At 63.9% G+C, this 22,368-nt stretch overlaps 1 protein-coding gene and 1 long non-coding RNA gene across 2 annotated transcripts; one reads left to right on the top strand and one right to left on the bottom strand.

Moving 5' to 3' along the window:
• Nucleotides 1-18,626, bottom strand: CDH15 (cadherin 15). Its single transcript, XM_042970269.1, has 14 exons — nt 18,552-18,626; nt 12,197-12,355; nt 11,846-12,001; nt 10,604-10,748; nt 6,580-6,740; nt 5,552-5,680; nt 4,883-5,068; nt 3,802-4,055; nt 3,071-3,213; nt 2,672-2,908; nt 2,161-2,400; nt 1,828-1,964; nt 1,439-1,606; nt 1-507 (listed from the first exon to the last, which is right to left on the bottom strand). The coding sequence occupies exons 1-14, from the start codon at nt 18,591-18,593 to the stop codon at nt 307-309; spliced, it is 2,358 nt and encodes a 785-aa protein (XP_042826203.1). The 5' UTR covers nt 18,594-18,626; the 3' UTR covers nt 1-306.
• On the top strand, nt 1,514-3,835 carry LOC122234325. Its single transcript, XR_006212086.1, has 4 exons — nt 1,514-1,597; nt 1,862-1,992; nt 2,239-2,418; nt 3,375-3,835. It is a non-coding gene; the product is annotated as an uncharacterized LOC122234325 (long non-coding RNA).
• Nucleotides 18,627-22,368: the final 3,742 nt, after the last annotated feature.

Below are 22,368 nucleotides of genomic sequence, written 5' to 3'. Positions count from 1 at the left end.
GGAGGCCACTGGGGGCCGGCGAGGTGGGGGTTCTGACCCCAGGGAAGGCTGATGGAAGGCAGGCTTGTCTAGCTTCCGCTCTCCGGGCACTGGGTCCCCCGGTCTCTGTCCTCCCTGGGAGAAGCAGACTTGCCCAAGGGCCTGGGGGCCCCCTGGCTGCCTATGCAGAGGTCAGCCGGGCCTGGAGGCCAGGCTGCCTGTCCTGGGAAAGACGTCTGCCCTCCGTGTCTGGTGGTTGTACCCTGAGCAGGGCACGCGGGTCCGCATCAGAAAGCCCCCCACCCTTCCCTGGCTCTTTTCCGACCCTCACGGGGGCCCGTACAGGTCAGCCAGCCGCGCGAAGCGGGGGCCCCAGTCCCGCAGGCAGCTGTAGTCCTGGTCCTCGTCCCCCAGGCTGGACAGGATGGAGCTCAGCGTCCCTGCCACAGAACCATCTCCCTCGTAGTCGTAGATGAGAGCTGTGTCATAGGGCGGGACACTGGGGTCACTGTCTGCCACCTCCAAGCCCTGCGGAGAGGCCCGGGAGAGCTCAGGATCCCTGCCGGCACCAAGCCCCGCCCCCAGCTCAGGCTGCAGCCCGCTCAGCCCGAGACCCCGAGGAGGGAGCCCCACCCCCAGCCCCGCGGGAAGAGGAGGGGGAGGGGCAGAGCCCTGAGTGCAGGCACCGTTGGGAGAGCCGCCGCACCTCCCTCTGGGCGGCTCTCTCCTTAGGGCTGGGGTACGTGAGGCTTCCTAACATCCCATCGGTGAGACCCCCGTTTCTGCCTTTCAAAGATTTTGCAAAGGGTTCTGTCCCGTCCGCCTCCGTCCGTCCTCTCACCCAAAGTGTCACACGCCCTCCTAACCGGGACCTGGGCCTAACCCCTGCCCAGCCATCTGTAGGGGGCTTCCTCTGAATCAAGGCCTGTGCTTGCGGGCGGGTGTGGCGTCGGGCAGGCCGGCAGGCGGCACCCTCTGCTCCCCCACAGCCCTTCCAACCCGGCCGCCTGCCTTCTGAGCCTCCCCCGCCTTGACTGCGAGAACTCGCCGATGCTGTGCCCACATAACTATGGTTCCCGGATGCGACTGACAGCTGCACCCCCAGCCTCGGGGCACGCTAACTTTTGTCGATCAGTGTCCAGTGCAAAGTGCCGCAGAGCAAGCTCCAACCCCCCCCCCCCCCTCCCAGCTCAACCAGGCTCAGCGCGATCCGGGGCGGGGGTGGGGGGGGCAGCTTCCTCTTCCAGGGGACCTGTGCCTGTGGTCCCCTGCACCTCCCCAGCCTCACCCCCCCTCTCAGATTGTCAGGGGTTCCCCAGAAGCTCAGCTGGGGTCCCCAGCGACAGACCCACTCTCCACAAATGGTGCGCGTCGGGAGGGTTCAGAGGCGTGGGCGGGAGCCCCTACGTGCGTGTCCCCGTGCCTTTGCCCCTGTCTGCACACCTCCAGGGACACCTACATCATTGATGAAGTCAGCGATGTCAGCGGGGCTGGTGGGCAGCATGCGGGGTGGCTGGGGGCGCACTCGGCCGAACGGGGCATCTCGACGCAGTGGCGGCCGTCCCAGGGGAGAGCACAAGGCCGCCAGCTCTGTTGGGTGGCGCAGCTGGTTGATGTCGTAAGCATCCTGGGGACACAGTAGGCAGAATTCAGCCCCGATCAATCACAGGGTGGGGTTTTGGTCCCAGGCACCCTGGTGGGATGAGGGGGGTGCGGGGGAAGGGAAGAGGACTTGTGGGGACACTCCCTCCTCCTGAAGGTGGGGTGAGGGGTGCTGGAGGGGGACCCACGGCCTAGGCTCTCAGGGACCCTTCCAACTGCTTACCTCCCCCAACGCCCTCCCCTCACCTGGTCCTCCTCCCCGCCCCCCTGCTCGTCATAGTTCAGGATGTTGTCCCGGAGATCGTCCTGCAGCCCGTGCAGAAACCTTTTGTTCCCTGACTGCCGCCGGGACCGCGTGACGAGGGCGACCGGCAGGGCGAGCACTGGGCAGGAGAGGACAGATAGGAGGTGGTGGGTGCCCGGTCATCCAGCCGGGTCTGGATGTGTGGGGAGTGGGATCTGGTGGCATGGGGCCTGCGGGGGGGGGGGGGTGGGGGGGGGGAAGGAAGGGAGGGTTAAGGTGGGGCGGGGCCTGCGAGGCGGAGTCAGGGCAGCAGGTGTCGGGACGCGGGCGCTCACAGAGCAGCAGGATGATGCTGGCCAGCACGATGACCAGGGCGCCCAGGCTGACGCCCACGCCTCCTGCCCTCCGGGCAGCGGCCCCCGGCAGACAGGCACCATCCGGGCCGCAGCGACACACCGTCACGTTCAGGGGCTGCTCGCGCTGCTGGGGCGGCTGCCCAGAGTCTCGGAGCAGCAGGCTGAGGCGGTGTAGACCCTCCCGGACCTGGTGCCGGAGCCGCAGGCGCGCGTGGCTCACTGCAGAGGGCGCCCAAGGTCAGCACGGGCCTCCCAACCTGACGCGCCCTGCCCCTGCCCCTCCAGGGCCCCTCCGCACCCCTTGCTGCTGGGAGAAGCGGCCTGGTGGGTGAGGATCCCGAGACCTGGGGCCTCAGTTTCCCCATCCTCCCACTGGGCGTGATAGTTCCTGCTCCGCCCGAGGATGCGGAGGGAACCAGCAGGACCACGGTGTTGAGCGCCCCCCAGGTCTCAGGGCTGCACCCGCGGACCCGTGTTTGGAAAAACTCACCGTTAACCTGGCTGACACTCCAGTTCCGGGTCAGCTCTGGGACACGGGGACTCAGCTGAAAGTGGAAGGGAGCCCCGTGGGGGGGCAGGTCCGCATCCGTGGCCCCCAGGAGAAGGCCAGAACCCTGATCTGGCTTGCTGCACACGCTACCAGATGGCGGGGACAGCTCAGGGGCGTGGTCATTGACCTCCAGGATCTCAATGGACAGGGTCCCGGTGGCCGTGCTGGGTGGGGAGGCTGCAGGCGGGAGAGGCCGGGTGGGCTCCTTGCCCTGCTGGGGCGGACTGCCCACCCGAGAATCGGCTCCGCGGCACGCGCAGCTCTCAGCCCTCGGGCAGCAGCAAGGATGCCCGGCCCGGGCCCGGGAGCCCTGGAGCCCAGGCACAGCTTGGCACTCACCATCGTCGTAGGCCAGGATGATGGCCCTGTACCAGCCATCCTTGAGGAAGGGAGAGGCCGGGCTGAGCACTCGCTGGGTCTGGATCTGACCCGTGGCTCTGTCCACCCGCAGCCAGTCGTCTGGGTCATAGTCCTTAGAGTAGCTGTTGGCCGAGGAGGGGACAGAGTGACCCTGAGCGGACACAGGACCCCTAGGGGTGTGGTCATACAGAAACACACATTTCCCACACACGTGTGCACACACGCACCTCTGAAGCTAGGCCCCCAACTGCCCTGAGCTGGTGATTTCTGTCCCAATTGACAGATGAGGAAACCGAGGCTCAGGGAAGGCAGGTGAGGCCCAGGGCCAGGGCCCCACGGCCAGCGAGTGCCACAGCCAGGCTTCAGCGCGTGGGCACCGTGGAGACAGACACAGATCCATAGGGCCAGGGCCGGGGGGACATCCAACACACGAAGGGCCGGCCTGCACACACCGGCTCACCGGAACGGACCGGGTGGCGTCGGTGGACCAGCTAGCGCCCAGCCCGGCCTGCTGGGACGAGTTCACGCCGACACACACGTATGCACAGGGCTCGAGGCCCCAGGGACGCGCAGGGGTGTACACGGACAGACGTGCCCTCTACCCTCCGACCAGGGCTCTGACGGGAACCCTCCACCGTGCTCCGGGCCCCGGCTGGGCAGCGGACAAAGGAGGCCGTCGGCCCCCTCTGCCTCACCCCGGCGGCCCCCACCTGAGCCTCTGCAGCCGCCGCGTGTCAGGGTCTCGGGCAGAGAAGGTGGCCACGGGGGTTCCCGGGGGCACCCCCTCAGGCAGGCTGGTCCGCAGCGGGTTCTCCTGGAACACGGGCGCCTCGTTGACGTCCTGCACCCGCACGCTGACCCTGGCCTGGCCCCGCTCGGCCCTGGGGGCGGCCGCCTGCAGGGGGGCCTCGTTCTGCACCGCGACTCTCAGGTTGTACTGCTCACAGCTCTCGTAGTCCAGGGGCTGGGGGGGTGGGGACCAGGGGGGCGGTCGATCAGGACTCCGGGCCCCCCTCACGTTCGAGGTGCCCGGAGGCGGCTACAGGGCAGGGCGAGGCCCCCACAGTGGGACCGCGGCCCCTTCAGTCTCTCCTCACAGCCCCTACTCTCCCTGTCCCTCATTAGCCCTGCACAAATAAAAATTATTCAGGACCAAAAGCCGCAAAGAATAACGTAAAAATGACAGCTAGTCGTCACTCAGAATGAGTTTGTTAGGCGGCGTGTGACCAGCTTCGTGCGTCACTTGGTCAGGCGTCCTCCCCGGTGACTCAAGCAACGCTCGTCCGGGCACGCAGAGGGGGCTGGCACCTGGGGTTAAATTAACCTCTGCCACCTGCTGACTTTAAATATCGTCCCGGATGACCCGAGCGGGGCTCGTCCGTAGCTCGCAGCCATCGAGAACAAAGCTGAGGTTTCCCTTTAGAGGAAAGACTCGGGTCCTGGGTTCCCAGCCCGCTGGGCCTGCAAACCCCCGTTTCCTGCAGTAACGCTCCTTGTGCGTCAGCATCTGAGCAGCTCTGCACCCGTGTGTGCGTGTGTCTCCCGCTGCTGTCTCCTGGCTTCAGACCCGCCTGACACAGGTCTACACGGCACCCCACACCGCAAGAGGCAGCACTCCATCAATATCACCCGGGCTGTGGCCGGCCCCCGTGCCCCGGGGTCGGCGTGGCCTGTGCCCAGAACCCCAGCATTCCCGGGTCCCTTAGCATTCTGCTCTGCCCCAAACGGGGGCCCCCTGAGCTCGGGTCCAGCAGCCAGACCCCAGCTGGGGAAGGCGTGCACCCCACTCACCTTCACCACAGACAGCACGCCCTCGTTGGTCTTGGGGTCTGTGCGGATAGCGAACTGTCCCTTGGGGTCGCCCTCCAGGATGGTGAACCTGGCTGCCCAGTTTGGGGAGCCCGGCAGGTCCCTGTCCTCCACCTGAAGCCGCCCCACGTCCACTCCGCTGACAGCCTCCGTGGCCTCCATGAAGAACTACGGAAGCCCGGCCCTCGTTACCGCCGGGGCTGCGGGGGCCGGGGGGTGACCCCGCGGGGGGACGCCCACCCCTGCTCCCTCCCTGCTGACTCCGCTGCCCGCCCCCCCCACCCCAGAGCCTCCCGAGCTTGTGGCCTTGGGAATCACGGCCCCCCAGGGGTCCCCATGAGGCCCTGTCCGCGGGCTCAGCTGCGCGCCAGGCGCCCTGTGTGCCGCCTTGTCCCGGAGGCTGGGGCTGGCTGCTCCGTCCCACGCGGCGGGGGCGGAGGGAAGGCTCCTTCCTGTTGCCCGAGGGCCACCGAGGGGTCTCGGTGGGACGCTTCCCCCCAGGGTCTCCCCGAGCTTCTCTGTGTCTACGTGCGCACAAGCACCAGTCTAACCTGGGTTTCTGTGCTTGTCCTCAGACAAGTCCTTGTCTCTCTGTCGGGAGCCTGAGGAGGGAAGGACAGTCCCCAGCGTGGGTGTGGTCGGGGGCAGTACCTCGTCCCTGGTGAACCCAGGGGCGTTGTCATTGACATCCTCAAGGGTGATGATGGCTGAGGCCGTGGCGGTGAGCCCATCTCCAGACATGTCTGCCACCTGCAGGGTCAGATTGTACACGGCGACCACCTGGGGGCACAGCAATGCGCAGTCAGGGTCCCCGGTGGCCCCGTAGGGCCCGGTGGGGGGCGGCGTCGAGCAGACAGCACCGGGCTCAGCCTCACGGGAGAGCCCTGTGCGCATCACAAGCCCCAACACCCGGCCTTTTGCTCCCAAGCTCTGGGGCAAAATGTGCCGCCCGGCCCTCTGGGTCCGACAACACGACTGCCAGCCCAGACTATGCGTGGGCAAGAGGCCGGGCGTCGAGCTGGATGCGCATTCACGGAACACCACAGCACGCTGGAGCTGAACCAGCAAGCTGGGTCCCTGCCCCGAGGGGCCGCTTCCAGTGGCAGAAAGAGGAAGGCCACCTGGTGCAGCAAGTGACTAGACAGAGCTGTGTGTGTAGCCACGGGGAAACCAAGGAGGGCTTCCTGGAGGTGCCGAAGCTGTGCGGCAGCCTGGCTGTGAGCGGCAGCAGGGGTCCCGTTGGAGGAAGAGCGTGCAAGGACAGAGAGTGGCTGTCACTCCAGAGCACGACTGGCCAGTGTGGGGCCAGGTGGATGGCCTACCCCATGCCAGGAAGCCCGAAGGCTTGGCAGGCTCCGGGGCGGGGGCGGCTTTCGGCAGGACTCGTCAGGGCCAGGCACCGTACGGAGGGCCCTTCCCGCTCTCCTCGGACCTAAACCCACGACCAGCCACGAGACGCGGGTGTCCCAAGCTGGGTTTGTGTCCAGAGCCACTGGGAGTATCCACAGCAAGCGGGGGCTCCCTTCTGCCGTGTCGGGGGAAGCACGCAGGGTGGGCAAGGCTGGGCCGGAGGGCCCAGCTTGGAATGAGCCGCCCCAGGAGCCTCAGAGCGCCGAGAAGACGGGCAAGGGTGCAACCCTGGCGGCCCTGGCCCCCAGCCTTCATGGCGGTAGCCTCACCTCGCGGTCCAGACCCACTTGCACGGTGCGTATGTCCCCCGTGTGCTCATCGATGCTGAAGAGCTGGGGGCCGTCCTGCTCCAGAATGGAGTACCGCAGGGCCGCGTTGTCTGTTTCCGGGTCATCAGCGTCTGTGGCTTCGGCCCTGGTCACGTAGGTGCCTGGTGAGGACAGGGACGAGCAGGGAGGACACGTGTGGGTGCCAACCCCTGGCCCCAGGACACGCCTCGCCGTCCGTGGCCCACCGTGCCAGGTCCAGGCCCCCCCTCGGTCTGTACGAACTTGAACATTTAAGCCGTCTGCCTTGCGCCGGTTGCAGGAGGAAGCAAGAGCGTCTGACAGACACGTTCGATCGAGAGCTGACGCTTGTGTCCCCCAGACACGGAGACAATCCAGCAGGGGCTGAGAGCCCGGGGTCAGACGGGGGGGGGGGGGGGGGGGGAACCAGCTGGAAAGCGGGCCAGCTCCGAGCCGGCGGGAACGCCGAACAGAAGTAGAGAGACGTGCAAACACAGGTGTGAGCAGCACACACGCAACACGCGTGCACACACGCACAACACACGCGCTCGCGTCTGCACACGGAAGCACGTCTCCCAGCTCTGTCTGCTGCCGGGGCCGAACGGCAGCCAATCTGACGAGCCTCCTGTTGGCCAAACACGGACAATGTGGGCATCAGAGCAATGGCTGCAATGGATGGTAACCCACCGAAGAGTCAGACTGCGGAGGTCCAGAGTCGTAGAGACAAAAATAGCAGCCGCAGGCACACAGCCGCAGGGCAGAAAGCCCGCTGACAAAGGGCGACGGGACGAGGGAAGTAGGAAACCGCCGCCCCCGCCCCTGCGAGAACGGACCCAGACAAGGACCACGAGCAGATGCTCACACTGGGGAATGGAAGCTTAAGGAGAAACAGAGAACGAGCACAGTCGCAGGGGATCTTTCACAAGATGCCTGTGAATTACAGGGGGAAGAGGGAAAAACCACAGTGGAGGGGCGCCTGGGGGGCTCAGCCGGTTAAGTGTCTGACTCGGTTTCAGCTCAGGTCACGATCTCATGGTTCAGGGGATCGAGCCCTGCGTCTGGCTCTGTGCCGACCGTGCGGAACCTGCTTGGGATTCTCTCTCTCCCTCTCTCTCTGCTCCTCCCCTGCACTCTCTCTCTCAAAATAATAAACTAAAAAAAAAAAAAAAAATCACGGTGGAGAAGCCCGGCAGACACCCCCTAAACAAGGCAAATCGGAGTCCGCATCTCCAGGAACGGGACACACACTCCTGATAGGACACACTGAGGAGAACGGTGTTACCAGAGTGCAAATCCTGAATCCAACCACACAAACCCCATCCGGACAACCCATGTTCTTCAAAATAACTGAGTAAGTGCTTCAGAACGTTAGTGTTAGGACTAAGGAGGTGTGACGCTTGGACGGTGAAAACTACAAACGCTTCGGAAAGAAATTAAACCCAAGTAAACGGAAACACGTCCCACGTTCACGGACCGCGAGGTCAACGCTGTTCAATGTCAGCACTGCCCACAGTGATCTGCAGATTCGGTACCGTCTCCATCAATGTCCTGAGGACAAGTTTCTTCGCGTAGATAGGAAAACCATCCTAAAACTCGTACGGAACCTCCAGGAAACCCAAACAGCCAAGAACACAGCGGGCGCACCCACACCGCCTGCCTTCAAAACCACCCCAAAGGTACGGGGATCACGGCAGTGTGGGGTGGCCACGCAGACAGACGCGCGGGCCAGTGGGACAGGAAGTCCGGGAACAAACCCTGACGCAGGTGGCCAAACGACTTCCGGCCAGGGTGCCGAGACCGTGCAAGGGGGAAGAGGTCGGTCTTCCCGGCACCCGGCGCTGGGAAAACTGGGCGTCCCCAGCCCAGAGCACGCACTTGGACCCTCCCCTCACACCATCAGGCAAAAACTCACTCCAAGCGGATCAAAGACCTACACGTAAGGCCCGAAACCGTAAAACTTGGAGGAACACGGAGGGCAAAAGTCTCGCGACACTGGATTTGGTTATGATTTCTGGACGGGACGCCAAAGGCACAGGCAACAGAAGGGAAGACGGACAAACCGGACTCATGAACATTTTTAAATGTTCTGCGTCAAAAGACACTAGCAACGGGGTAAAAAGCAGTCCACGGGACGGGAGAAAACACTTGCAAATCGTGTCTCTGTGAAGGACTACCCGGGATATATAGACAACCCCTAAAACTCAAAACGCAACTCAATTCAAAAATGGGCAAAGGGCTTGAATCCGCCTTTCTCCAGATAAAATATACAAATGGCCACAAAACACATGAAAAGGTGCTCGACATCAGTAGTCGTCAGGGAAACGCAAACCCACATCACGAGACGCCAGTTCACACCCACTGGGACGGCCATCATGAAAAACCGGAAGACAAGTGTTGGCGAGGACACGGAGAAATGGGGCCCCACGCGTGGCTGGTGGGGTGTGAAATGGTGTAGCCGCCGTGGAAACAGCACGGAGGTCACTCAAATGAAACACAGAATCGCCGTGTGGTCCATCAACTCCACTTCTGGGTTTATCCCCCAAGGAACCAAAAGCGGGAACGTGAACTCACGTCCGTAACATCACTCACAGTAGCCAAGGCGCGGAAGCCACCCAAGTATCTATCTACAGGGGGACGGACAACTGAAGCGTGGTCTGTCCACACAATGGACTACTGTCCAGCTTTAAAAGGGAAGCAGATCCTGAACACGGATGAAGCTGGATGCCTGTGCTCGTGAGATGAGCCGTCACAGATGACAAATACTAGAAGGTTCCACTTATACGAGGTCCCTAGAGTATACAGATTTACAGAGGTGGAAAGTAGGTGGGAGCCAGGGTCTGGGGACTGGTGGTGGGGACAGCTGCACGACATTATGAATGTATTTTTTAAATGTTTATTTTTGAGAGAGAGAGGGGGAGACAGAGCACTAGCAGGGGAGGAGCAGAGAGAGGGAGACACAGAATCCGAAGCAGGTTCCAGGCTCTGAGCTGTCAGCACAGAGCCCGATGCGGGGCTTGAACCCATGAACTGTGATCTGAGCCAACGTCTGACGCTGAACCGACTGAGCCACCCAGGTGCCCCACGTTTGGAATGTATTTAACACCACTGAACTGTCCCCTTAAAAATTGTTAGGATGGTAACACTTATGTGTATTTTTAGCTCAATAAAACTTTTTTTGAAAAAAAAAAAAAAAAAACCACATCAGGGTCAGGAACGCCTAACGGCTAAGGAACCGCTCCAGACGGAGGGGAACGAGCTTAGGAGGTGCAGCGGGACCATCGTCCCAACCTAATGGTGGAAACAAGCAGATAATCCACAAAGACACAAACGTGATCAATGTCACAACTCTGTTGCAATTCTTTTTAACTTTTTTGCAAGTCTGAAAGTATGCAAAAAGAAGTAAAAAAAAAAAAAAAAAAAAAAAAGGTCATTCTGAGTCTTGAAACACGAAGAAGGACGTGAAATAAACAGACGTGTGGGAGCACCTCCCACGAGTCCGCCCTTCCCAGCCTCTCAGGCGGAAGGCTGGCCTGGGATTGGACTCAAGCCCCTGGGACCAGAGCGGGAAGGCCTCTCCTGCCTGGAACAGGTCAGGCGAGCGAGGCCGTCCGGACAGGAGGTTGTGCCTTGTTTGAGATCGAGATGTAGGACTGAGAAACAAGGATGGACGTGTCTGGAACCAGGCTTACAGCATCGTGGTGAGGGTGCTAAATCCACGGAATTGTCCGTTTTTAACCGGTCAGTCCTGTTTTGTGTGGATTTCACCTCAGTGCAGCAGCAGCCTCCGTCCCAGCTCGGCCACCGTAAATCCTCACTGCATTTTGGAAGACGCTGGGGTGTGAAACTTGCACTGAAACGGGAAGTGACTGCAAAGTCCCTACCCCTGGAGAGTCCGCTTGCTTGTTTTTGGACGCTCTGAAGCACCACCGAAAGACTTGCTGAAGTCCCCCCGGGCCTTCTGACGGACTCAGAGCCCCCCACGCCCGCCGCAGCCCCCCAGCCTCACCTGGCACTGCTCCCTCCAGCACCCGGCCGCTGAACGCCTCCTGCCTGAAGACGGGCCGGTTGTCGTTCTGATCCACAACCACGATCTCCAGGTCCGTGGGCTCCTCCAGGGTGGCTCCTCCCAGGTCCAGAGCAAAGGCCCTTAGCTAGCCAAGCAGAGAGCAAGGGCTGGTGCTGTGCTCCCCCGGTTTTGGTGGCCCCCACCAGGCCGTGCAAAGGGACGGCAAGTGCAGACCCGGTGTCCCGCTGGGGACACCAGTTTACACAGGGGAGAAAGGGCATGGGGTGGGGCGAGCGTGCAACAGCGAGACCTCCCTGCCACCAGGCTGCTTGCCCACAGCAAGGGAGGGCAGCGCCTCACTTCCTCTCTCGCCTTGGCTGCCGGGAAGCTCACAGGTATGTTTTGTGTGCGACTGAAGGCACAGTCTCACTAGCGCTCCCACTCCGTCCCTTCTGCTAATCGGTGCAGGCTCCTCTTGGAGCTTAGTGATCCCGTGAAACGGAAATTGAGCCACTTCCCTGCTTCTGGAGAGCGGGCGTGCTATGGTGTCCAGGTAGGACCGTGGTCTCTGTCTGATAACTCTCTGTGTAAGGGAACCAAGAGCTCGTTCTCAAAGTCTGAACGAACAACGTTCAGGGCACGGCAAGAGCAAAGTCAGAAGCCTCCTCCTCCAGAGCAAACTTAAAACACTTTGGAGACTCCAGGCTCGGCAGGACACCGGACTCCGTGGGGAGTCAGGTTCCTCCCCCCTCCGTGGCCTCTTGCTCCCTTCTCTCAAGCCTCACGATCCCATGCCTCCGGGGCGGGGGGATCCCGTGCCACCTTCCCCGGAGAGTCAAGGGACACCTGCCTTGGGACGTGCCATCCCGTGGGCTTCTGCACAACGCCCCACCCCCACCACACATGGCCCAGCTGAGGCAAAACTGGGGCAAAACTACACCAGTGTCCAGTGGTGTTTTCCTGGAGGCTGACAGCGGCTCTGCTGGGGGCCCCCAGTGCTGCTTCCCTGGGCAGGACCGAGCCCCGCCTCCATGGGGCCTCAGTTCGCTCATGCTCATCTGTTAAATGGGAACAGAATCCCGAACATCTTCTTTGGAATGCAGGTCCTATAGTCCCAAACCCCCGTCTGCACCTACCAATTAAGGACATGTGCCCTCAAGTCCCAACCCTGAGACCAGGAGCCTGGTGGTGGCAGGATCCCCCCCCGACTTTCCTGCCAGTGCTCCCCACAGCGGGCCCCACCCTGAAGCGGTCTGTCTTCTCCCGATCCAGCATGGCATTCAGGAACACCTTCCCCGTGAACTTGTCAATGGAGAACACGCCCTGGGGCTCCTCGTCCACACCGGGGCCCTGGATGCTGTAGATGACGCTGCCCAGTGGCTGCTTGTCGGACTTGATCTGCCAAGAAAGGAGCCCGGCTGGGGGAGGTGCCCCAAAAGGCAGGGTCCCTCCCTCTTCCTGGCCTTGACTCCTCCCCCAGCAGCTCGGCCTAGGACGCCAAAGATGTGCTGCCCTCAGGGACCCTCCAGGGACAGCCCAGCCCCTGCTCTGCCCCCAGGGCTACCCCCCCTCCCCCGTCTGTGCCCCCCTCACCTGCACCAGGGGGTACGGAAGACGCTTGTGGTTCTCGGATACACTGATGGGGGGGATAACCCAGGCTCTTCGTACACGGCCTGGGGCAGGTGCCCGGTGCCAGGGGTACAGGGTACTGGGCCTCCTCTGCCCAGGGACCCCCAGTGACAGGCCCAGGCTCTGCAACAAAGGCACAATTAGCTGTCAATTACATAGCACGCAACCCCAGTGAGCCCGGCCGCAGAAAAGCGAACCCACCATAACCTTGGCCCCCATCAGAGCCCTGAGCTCATGGTCCTGGGAGACCCCACAGCCACACCCCAAGACTGGAGCCCCCAAAGCCCTGCATGTGTCTCCTGTCGTCTCCTGGGAGCCCCTGCGGCCAGAGCTGCCCCAGGCCTGGTGGATGTTCCCTGACCGGCCGGCCGAAGCGAGGCTGCCGGGCCCCCACCTCCTCCTGGAGTGGCCCAAGGGAGGCGCAGGCACCGGGCCTTGGGGAGCATGGGGTGCTCAGGGGGCAGACGGAGCCAGAGTGACAAACGAGGCAGCTGCTGGCCACAGCTGCCAGGGGGAGGCTCCCAGGGACGCTTCGTGGGAGAAGACTGTGGCTAACAGGGTGTGGCCACCCTTCCCCTCTCCCGCAAATGCTTCCCGGAAGCGGGTGCTCGCGGAGGCCCTTCAGGCGGTCGGAAGGGGCTTCTCCAGGCTGCTCTGTGGGATTGGAGGCTCAGCCCATTTCCAGGGTTTCAGCAGGGCCTGCAAACCTACCCGACCTCACCGTGCAGACTGGCCTAGCTGCTGGGGGGTTCGCGGGGCCCAAGGGGCTGAAACGGGACCACAGCACCGGGTGCCGACCCCCTGCTTTCCTCCCAACCACGGGGCCAGTGGTAGGGTTCACACCACTACTCCTGGGATCCTCAGGGCCCTGGGGGTGCTCCCTCCTCTTTCTCCACACACTCGGGGGGGCCGGGGGCTGCCAAGGGAAGACGGGGAGCACGTGGCAGCTGTGCTCACCCCCTCCTCCGCAGGGGCGGGTGGGGGCATGACACAGCTCAGGCCCTTCCCTGGGCCAGCTTTTGGGCTCAGAACTGGGGCCATCAGGGAGCATGGTGGGAGGAGGGCACCCGTCAGAAGTCTCTCGAGACCCGCTGGCTGCTCCCCGTAGTGACCACAGGTAGCCCCACCTTCCCAGTTCAGGTGGGGAAACCAAGGCCCAGAAAAGGCACCGTCCCATGAGTCAGGGGCAGGCTGGCGGCACAAACACATCCCGAATTTCCCGGCCCTGGTCTCCGCGCCAGGCTCTTCAACAGGGTGCCGGCTGGTCTGAGTGTGGGACCGGGCACTGTGGCTGGCTGGGCACAGGGGCTCTGGTCCAGGGGCACAGGGTCCCGCTGGATTTGGTGAGAGATGGCGGCACCTGGGGTGGGGTCTGGGGGAGGGGCTCGGTCACGCGCTGGGACCCAGCTGCCTTTGGGGGTTGGAGAAGGCACCCTCTGAGGCTGCTCGGGCCCCGCCCCCCCCCACTGGCAGCTGCCCCCTGCCCTGCCCTCCCTCAAACCCAAGGCAGGACAGGCTGGCTGGGGGCATGCAGAGTGGACACCCCCTCCCAGACGCCCAGCCCGCTGTGCTCTAGGGATGACCCTAGAAGCTCTCTGGCCCCACCCAGGGTCTCCGGGCCCTGGGTCCTTCTGGAGGAGGCGCTCCCTTTTAGCTAAGGTGGACAGGGTGGCTCCCTGGCTGCCCTGTGCCGCCTCGACACCGTAAGCTCACCCCCCAGCCTCCGTCTGGGGCCCCGCAGTCCGTGGAGAGCGGGCATGGGACGGGGTGGTCTCGTGGCCTCAGAAGAGAGGCATCAGGGACGAGTGAGGGGGGTGCTCTGGGTAGGATGGGACAGGGGCAGGAAGGAGATGCCAGCTGCTGTCCCGCGTAACCCTCCGCTCTGCTCCCTGGCACCTTCACCGCCCAGGGCCAGCACACAACGCTTTCCACACGCTTTGCTCGCAAAACAGCAGTAACATTCACATGACAGCTGAGCTCTCCTTGTGGCCCCAAGCCGGGTCCCCAGGCCTGGAATCGTCCCCCTCCTCCTCCTCTTCCTCCTCCCCTGAAATCCCAGGGGCAGTGTCACCTGCAGGGGCCTGGAATCTGCGAGGCAGCGAACGTGGTTTATAAAAAGGACCAAGCTCCCGGCCAGGCCCCCAAGCTACCCCAGCCCGACGGACCGGCAGTGCCTGGGGCGGCTCGGGCTTCGCGCCAAACCCACAGAGCACAAACCCTTCCAGGTCAGCACCGTGTTCCCGCCAAACGGAGCCCTGCTGGCCTCTGTCACCGTGCTAGCGGGGACAGCATCTGTTTCCTAAGCATCCCGAGGGCGGCACGGGGCTCCGCGTCCGCCTGTCTCAGCCCTTTCTGCCCTCCCTAGGCCCTCCCTCAGCCCTTGAGCGCTGTCTGGTTTCACAGTCACCCAGAGTAGGGCTCAGAGCGGCTGAGCCACTGGCTCAAGCCCACACGGCCAGAGAGCAGCAGAGGTGGGGCCCACAGGGAAACCAGTTTCTGAGCTCCGTCGCTCCCAGGAGCGCCTTCCCCACCCGGCCTCAGCGTGGGGAGGTGGACAGGACTGGGGGTGCAGGCGGGGGCCGGTCCACAGGGGGGCTAGCCCCTGATCTCAGGCTCTTGGAGGAATGCTGGGGGACACACTCTGCCCCGTGCAGCCCACCACAGAGCCTCCGGCCGCCCCTCACCCCCGTCTCTGCCAGCGGCCTTGGCTTACGCCGCAGCGTGCCCAGCAGCGCGGTGCGGGGCTGGTGCGGTCGTGGCAGAGCCTGGGGCTCCACGGCCCGAGTTCAGGAGGTCAGCAGAAGCCACAGAACCTTGGCAGGGACCCCCTGCCCAGATCAGAGGCTGCGGTGGGTGGGGCGGCTGGGCCGGGCCACAGCCCACTTCTTCCGGCCAGCCCGGGTCCTCCCACCTCCCCCTTCCCAGAAGACAGACGTGGCCGGCTGGGGGAGGGTCTGGGAGCTGCCCGGGGACCATGGGACATCTGGGGCCAGGACGAAGCCACACGGACAAAGCCAGCTCACACAGACCCCCCGCATGTGGGCAGAGCGAGAAGGCACCACCGAGTGGACGCGGGCTCCCCTCTGCCGTCCACCGTGCTGCTCCCACGCCCAGCCACAACCAATGGGTGTGACGACCCCAGTTCCCCCAAGCGAGGCCCAACGATACCCCCGTGCTCATCCCTGGCCTTTGCCTTAACCAAGAACCGAGAGAATAGTCTGGAAGCCCTGGAGACACCAGGGCCACTGTCCCTCCCCGGGGCCCGCCCCCAGCCCAACACCCAACCCCAGCGGCTGAGTAACAAAGCCCCCCACCGCCCCTGTAGGAATCCGTTCTGCCTGGCGTGGCCCACAGGGCCCTCTGCTTCTCTCCACCAGCCCACGGTGGGTTCGGAACAAAGAATTCTAAGCCACGGTGTAGTCTCCCCGGAGCCTGGGAAGAGAGCTGGGTGCTCCCCCACCCCGGGTAGAGAAGCCGTGGACCGGGAAGGCTGGGCGGGAAGTGAGGATGGCCTGCTTCCTCTCCTGGAGCTGCTGGCCTCTAGGGGCCCCTGGGGCTCCCTAAAATCACTGCTGAGATTCAGACGGCAGGCAGCAGGCCTGAGCTCGGGTTGGACTTTTGCTCCCGTGGCCCAGCTTCCTGGAACCCTGTCCACCGTCGTGTCGCGACTGCATTAGGGGAAGGGAACATGCCCTGCTACCCCGTCCGGTGTCATTGGGGGAACCTTACAAAACGTAGCTGCAGACGTGAGCTCGAGTGAGAGGTTCCGGGGTTAATCCCACACTTGTGTGAGTGGAGACCCCTCCAACGGTGCCTTTGGCTCGAGGTTTCATGATCTAGGAAGCGGGTGGGAGGCCTGGAGCCTGGCGGAACGGGGCGGCAGGGGCCCGGGGCGGGGGGGTCTGCCCGGGCGGAGGGAAGAGCTCCCGGTGTGCACCCCCCACAAGCCTCCCGGGCCCGAGCCCCTTCTGCCCAGGCTGGAATCCGCACCACCCCGTTCCTGGACGGCCTGGCCGGCAGCAGGCATGCCAGGAATGGGCCCAGCTGTTGCCCCGGCCCAGAGAGGCCCCTGCACGTCTGAGGCGCCAAAGTAAGGGGGTGAGAGAAGCAGCTGTTTCCCACCCCCCACCCCCACCCCCCAGCATCCCCCTTGCAGGGACAGGTTCTGCCACGTGAGGGCCACTCTGCTCCGGGGCTGCCCTGTCCACCCGGGGAAGAGAATGGTCCAGGAGCCGGCTGCCCTCTGCCGCCCCAGCTACTGTCATATTAACGTGACTAGAGAACGTGGCATGGCCTGTTCCACAGCCCTGTTCCACGGCCTTTCCCACATTGCCTGTGGGGGCCTTCACATGTCCAAGTCCCCAGGAGTACAGCCAAGGCCTCACCTTCCTTCCAGAAACCGTGTGGCTCACCAGCTTGCCCCAAATCATCCAGGCTCCGCCACCCCCCACCCCTGCCCCCCCAAGGGCAGGGCCAGCTATGGGGGCACTGAGGGCCCGGGGAGGGGCCCAAGGGCCCAGCTCTGAAAGTACACACTCTAAGCCCCCTAGGTGAGATTTTAGGGGACACAGGCGGGGGAGGGGTGTGCCTTGTCCCAAAGGCACAGTCAGCACCAGATCAATGCAGAGCCCTGTGTTGGGGCCCCTCCTGAGCCAGCCCTGCCTCGCTCGGGGCCAGCCGGTGGGTCTCGGGAGCTCACAGAGGTGGAGGAAGGGATGTCCAGGAGGCAGCCATCAGCTGCCATGTAGCTCGACAGGAGAGGACAAAAGTCTGAAAGCTGAGCTGGATGGGGGAGGGGTGGGAAGGGCCCCGACACGGATGTATTTGGGGGGGGGGGTCTAGGAAAAGCTCCCCTCATGCGCTAATCTGAGCCACATCGAGTACAGAACTTGTGTCCAAGCCCCATTGGCTGATCCCCCCAAATCCCCAAAGCCTCCAGCTGTGTGCAGGGGTCATTCCGCAAGAGCGCCAGGGAGGGGACCTCCCCTGCTGCAGAGCCACCCCAAACCCAAAAGAGCAGGTCTCCGTCATGTGCCTGCCCAAAGTACTGGGTCTGGTGCAGGGTGGGGGTGGACCACTGCTCCTACGGCAAGTGGGGAGGGGGCATCAGAGGCGTGGAGCCTTCTGGAGTGGACCCCAGTGTGTGGGGGCATACCGTCCTGTGGGAGGGCGCACAAGAAGACTGTGCACGGTGCGACCTCCCAGTAGAGGGCTGGGGGAGCCCAGGCCCAGGTGGGCCCAGAGGCAGGGGTGCAGGTGACCAGAGCGAGGGGTGCCAGGTGTCCTGAGGCCCAGTTGCTGGGCGTGGGGGGGGGGAGGGGGTCCAACTGGAGGGCATCTGACCAGCTTCCAGCCACAGCTGGGAGATCTTTGGGAGTCAGGGGGACTCAAGAAGCCCAGAGTGGGTGCTGGGAAACTTGACTGTCCTCACCAGTGTCTGGGACCCAAACAGCAAGCACCTATGGGCACTCGCCAAGCCCTCGAGCTCATTACCTGTCAAGTATCAGGCAAATAAGGTCCTCTATTATGCACAATGTCCCCACCACTGCCCGGCCCTGGCTTCTGGCCTGTGACCCTGACTCAGTCTGCTCCCCAAAGGCAGGCCACGGCTCCACTCCCAGGCTCGGAGTAGTGCCTGCCCCGTCCAAAGGGCCGGCCCAGGACTCGAGGAGATGTGGCCCCCTCCCAGGGGGTGCCCATGGTGGGGAGAGGGGCAGTGGTCTGTGCCTCCTTCTATCCTGCCCCGCTCCCAGCTCGGAGAGACCAGGGAACTGGGGCCAGGGGGGGAATGTGGGGGTGTGGGCTGTGTGCCAGGGGCCTGGCTCCCAGGGCACTCCCAGGGGAGAGTGGATTCCTGGAGGGCAGAGCCCGCAGCTGCCCCTGCCGGCGGGACACAGGGTGGAGGTGCCTCGGACTCCACTCACCAGGGTCGCCAACCAGGGTCACCTGCCTACCCAGCAGGAGCGTCAGGGAACCGGCCTACCAGCTCGTCCAGCTGGGGTGCTCCTGCTGCCCCCCCCTCCCTGGCTCTCACCACAAGTCGGGCAGGGTTGAGGGGGGCACCTCCAGGGGAAGGACCGGCCTGCTAGGTGGTCTCCGGGCGGCCACCCAGCTTGGCTCCCCGTCCAGTTCAGTCGGAGACGGTTACCCTTTGCCTCCGGACCCCGCTGGGGCACAGAACGCCCTGGACAGAGCTGCCCACCGGGCACCCTCAGCTCATGGGTCCTCCAGAGGCGGCCAGAGCCAGTGGTCCCCGGGAGCGTCCCACTGTAAGCCGTAGGGCAGGGGGCAAGGGACTCCGCGCGGCCAGACGCCTTACCTGGGCCAGCAGCCCGAGGGCGACGAGGAGTGCGGCGTCCATGGGCCGGCGGAGCGGGGGCCGAGTGTCGGGCGGGCAGCCTCCTGCTCGGACACAACGCGGGCTGAGTGACAGCACAAGTGCGCGGGCGGGGGCCCCGAGTGAGTGACAGCACATGTGCGGGGGCGGAGCAGGAGGCCGGGGGCGGGGCCTGGGGCTGAGCGGCAGCACGTGTGCGCGGCGGGAGGCGGGGCCTGAGTGACAGCACGTGTGCGGGGGCGGAGCCAGGGCCTGCGGCTGAGCGGCAGCACGTGTGGGCGGCGGGGCGGGGCGGGGCGGGGCGGAACCGGTCCGGAGGCGGCTGTCCAGGGCGGCGAGCCCTGGGAGTCCAGTAGTAAGAAGAGGAAGCCGGCAAAAAAGGCGGAGGTGGGTGGGGGCTGGGCTGGGAGCCAGAGTGGATCGATTCGTCCATCCACTAATTTTTACGTTGCTGCTCCGTGAATTCACCAGACACACTCTTGCCTCAGGGCCTTTGCACTGGCTGTTTCCTCTGCCCCTAGTGCTCTTCCCCTGGCTATCCCGGAGGCGTGTTGCTTGCCGCCTTGAGGGCTTTGTCTGATGGCAACCCCTGAGCACCCTATCGGGCACTGGCACCTACCTGCCCATCTTAGGTCACAGTCTCTCGCACTGGGGTGGGGCTCCCCTGTGGCTGAATTGTTTCTGTGGATCCTCAGGGCTAGCACAGAGGAAGGCCTGTGGGTTGGCCCTCCCCACCCCAGCCGCAGCCCTTCCTCCCTCCCCTGGTCCGCCCCCCCCCCCCCCCCCCGCCTCTTGTTCTGGGGCTGCTCTCCTCTTCAAGACCTGCGCCCCTGGTGTGTGTGCGTGTGTCGCTTACAGGCCCAGCACACAGTAATGGAGGGTGGAGAGCGCAGGACGGAGGAAGGACCCTAGGAGCTAACACACTGCCCTCCGAGCAGGAGGGGGTGGGGGATGTCCAGGGAGCCTGGGTCTTCTCTGTGGCAGGGGCGGGTCCTCCGCGCTCCTGTCCAGATCGTGGGCCGTGGAGCAGGTGTGGCACCATCTGTGCCCTTGGCCTGCCTGGAAGGAGGCCAGGCCGCCTGAAGGAGACTCTGGCAACGTGTCCCTGGCACTCACTGCTCCGAGGTGGGGAGTCAGAGAGGGGGCCTTTCCATCTCCAGGCTCTGAGACCCTGGGCCTGGGGAGCAGCCTCTAAGGGCCACTAAGGGTAGGGCTAACCTGTAGCCTTAAGAAATAACAGCTTTGTTTTAACACTATAGGTGAAGAGAGAACAGCCTTACCCTATCAATCGAGGGATGGATTAGCGAGTGATTGGACTGGGGCAAGGGCCTGTTTGAACTGTTTCCACCTGGGAACTATTCCTTTGTTCTGTTCCCAGGTGATGATAAGACGATGTGGTCGGCTATAAAAACTCTGTACCCCGGCTGTTCGAGGCTGCACTCTGGTCAAGAGAATCGGTCCCGATCGATCGGTTTGCCTTGCCTCTCGTTGCAGTAAACTTTGTTGTGACTGTCACTGGTGCCCGTAGCATTCTGTTTCAGGAGTCGTGTGGATGCATCGCCACCATGCTGCCTCTGAGATTAGGGACCCCGAACAGGGGCGGGACAGCCTTCTGAATGCCTGGGGCTCCTGCCTTCTGGTACTAGTGCAGGGGTGAGGTAGAAGGGGATGGGTGGCTGAGCCTCTGAGTCCCCTGGTTAACCTCAGGCACTCTAAAGGGGGTGAGGGGAAAAAGCCTTGTAAGACCCCCTCCTCTCTGCTTGTTTGCCCATCCTTCTGGCACCTTGCTCTTGGCCATTTGTCCCCCACCAACAACCTCTGGGGGTAGGGGTTCTCCAAGGGGTGGGTGAGCTGGGTCCGGTCATGGGTTAGCCCAAGCACAGGGAAAGGCCACTGCGACCGGGTGTGGTCCCAGGTTGGTGAGCAATCCTCCCCATGGGGGTCCAAGTGCAGGGCCTTGGGGAGGTCGTTCTCTCCGCCACCCTCGGTTTCCCCTTGTGCCCAAGCACAAGCATGGGGGGCCTTGTCCAGGGCTGGGCCACCCCAGCCGCAGGACCAGTTCCCTCTCCTTCCTAAAGCAGGACCGCCCCTCCAGAAGAGCCCTATCATTTTCCCGAGGACTGGAGGCACCCGACCCCCTGGACTCTCCAAGCCTGCAGCTCTGCCACCTCCCTCGGGGTCACCCCCTCCCCAGACTCTAACCTGCGGCCCTGAGGTGGCACCAGAGCCCACACTCCACCCCCAACCCCTGCAAGGAGCAAGGGCGGCTCAGACGTGGGGGGGGGGGGGGCGTGGGGGGCGTGGCCTCGGGGTGGCCGGTGGGCAGGGCACACGAGTGGGCGGGGTTCAGGCTGCTGGGTGGACGATGGAGGCGGGGACCGGTGGTGGACACAGAGGGGAGGGGAGCGGAGGATCGCCGGGGTCCGGAGGTGCTGAGAGAAGGAGGTGACCTGACCCCAGGTGTCGGCCTGGGCAGGGAGAGTTTCCTTGTGGACGTTCCCTGGGGTGCCTGTGGTCACCCACATGGAGATGCCTGGGGGACAGCCACCTATAAGGACAGTAAAGCCCAAATGGTGGTCCCCGAGACCCAGGCACCAGGTGGCCCCTGTCTCTGGGCCCCTCACTTCAGAGGCAAGAGCAGGAAGTCCCGAGGAGGCCAAGGTGACAGACCAATACAGGTGGGGCCTGGCCAGGAGCCCGGCCAACTTCTGGGAGCCTGGTCTGGAGGTGAGGAGAGAGGCTAGGTGGGGGCACGCCCACTGCCTTTCCTTTCTTCCATGGTTCCCGGGTCTGGGCTCTTGGGCTTTAGTGCTGAGGACAGTCCTGCTGGGGCTGCCTCGCAGAGGGGTCAGAAAGCACTAACAAATCCTAATGGGGGGGGGGGCAGCAGCGTAAGGGGTTCCTCAGTGGATGATGGGTGCAGAGTGTGTGGGGGGGGGGCGTCCCGAGGCCCTGACTAACTCTGGTGGCCTGGATGAGGCAGTGGGGTCCTGGGCTGATGGGCCCCGAGGGCTTGGCAGCCAGGCACTCACAGCTTGACCTGGGTGCTGGTTGCAGGGTTTGGGCTGCAGGTGACCCAGAGGCTCTGGTCTTGGCCTCCCTCCAGGCCTGTCCCTGACCTCCATGTCCCCAGCCCCAGTGGCTGTCCTGCCCAGTGGCCACGTGCCTGCACCTCTGATACAGTGATGGAGATTCCAGCCACGCAGTGGCCCCAGGTTCACTGGATGTGGTATCCTGTGTTCTTTAGGGGATAATCAGTCCCAGGGATTCGGTGGCTAGGGAGGCTTGGTGTCCTCACGGCTCCTGCCATGTCTGCTGGCACCAGCAGGGGGCAGTGTGGCTCTAGGGAAGCCCTGGGAGGGGTGGCCGGGACAGTGGGCTGGACCTCCCGCTTCTGGCCCAGAGGTCACCCTGCTCTGTGCTCAGGGGCCAGGTGGGTGGGGTGATGTGTCTTCGCCCCTACCCTGGACACAGCTGCCCCTTCCCAGGGCGAAGGGACCCCAGCACGGACTCCTCAGCCTTCTTGCTGTCCCAGGAGGAACAAAGGGAATGCTGGCTTTGGGACCTGCACAGATTCCTGCCCACGTCCAGCCCAGACCCCTTGCCCACCACGGCCGGACCATGCGCAGCCTGCCCGAGGTTTGTTTGGCCCTGGTGCTGGCCCTACAGGCAGCCTGGACTCCTCCCCGCAAAGTGCTGGGGCAGCCCGGCCGGCACGGACTCCAGACGAACGGCCTCTGCCACGGGCACTGCTGTCGGCTGAGTCAGGCCGCCCCGCGAGAGCCCCGAGGTCAGCCCA

Source organism: Panthera tigris, chromosome E2, assembly GCF_018350195.1.
Source record: "Panthera tigris isolate Pti1 chromosome E2, P.tigris_Pti1_mat1.1, whole genome shotgun sequence".
NCBI lineage: Eukaryota > Metazoa > Chordata > Mammalia > Carnivora > Felidae > Panthera > Panthera tigris.
Note: the sequence above shows the minus strand (reverse complement) of the source record. Positions and strands in the feature narration are given on the sequence as shown.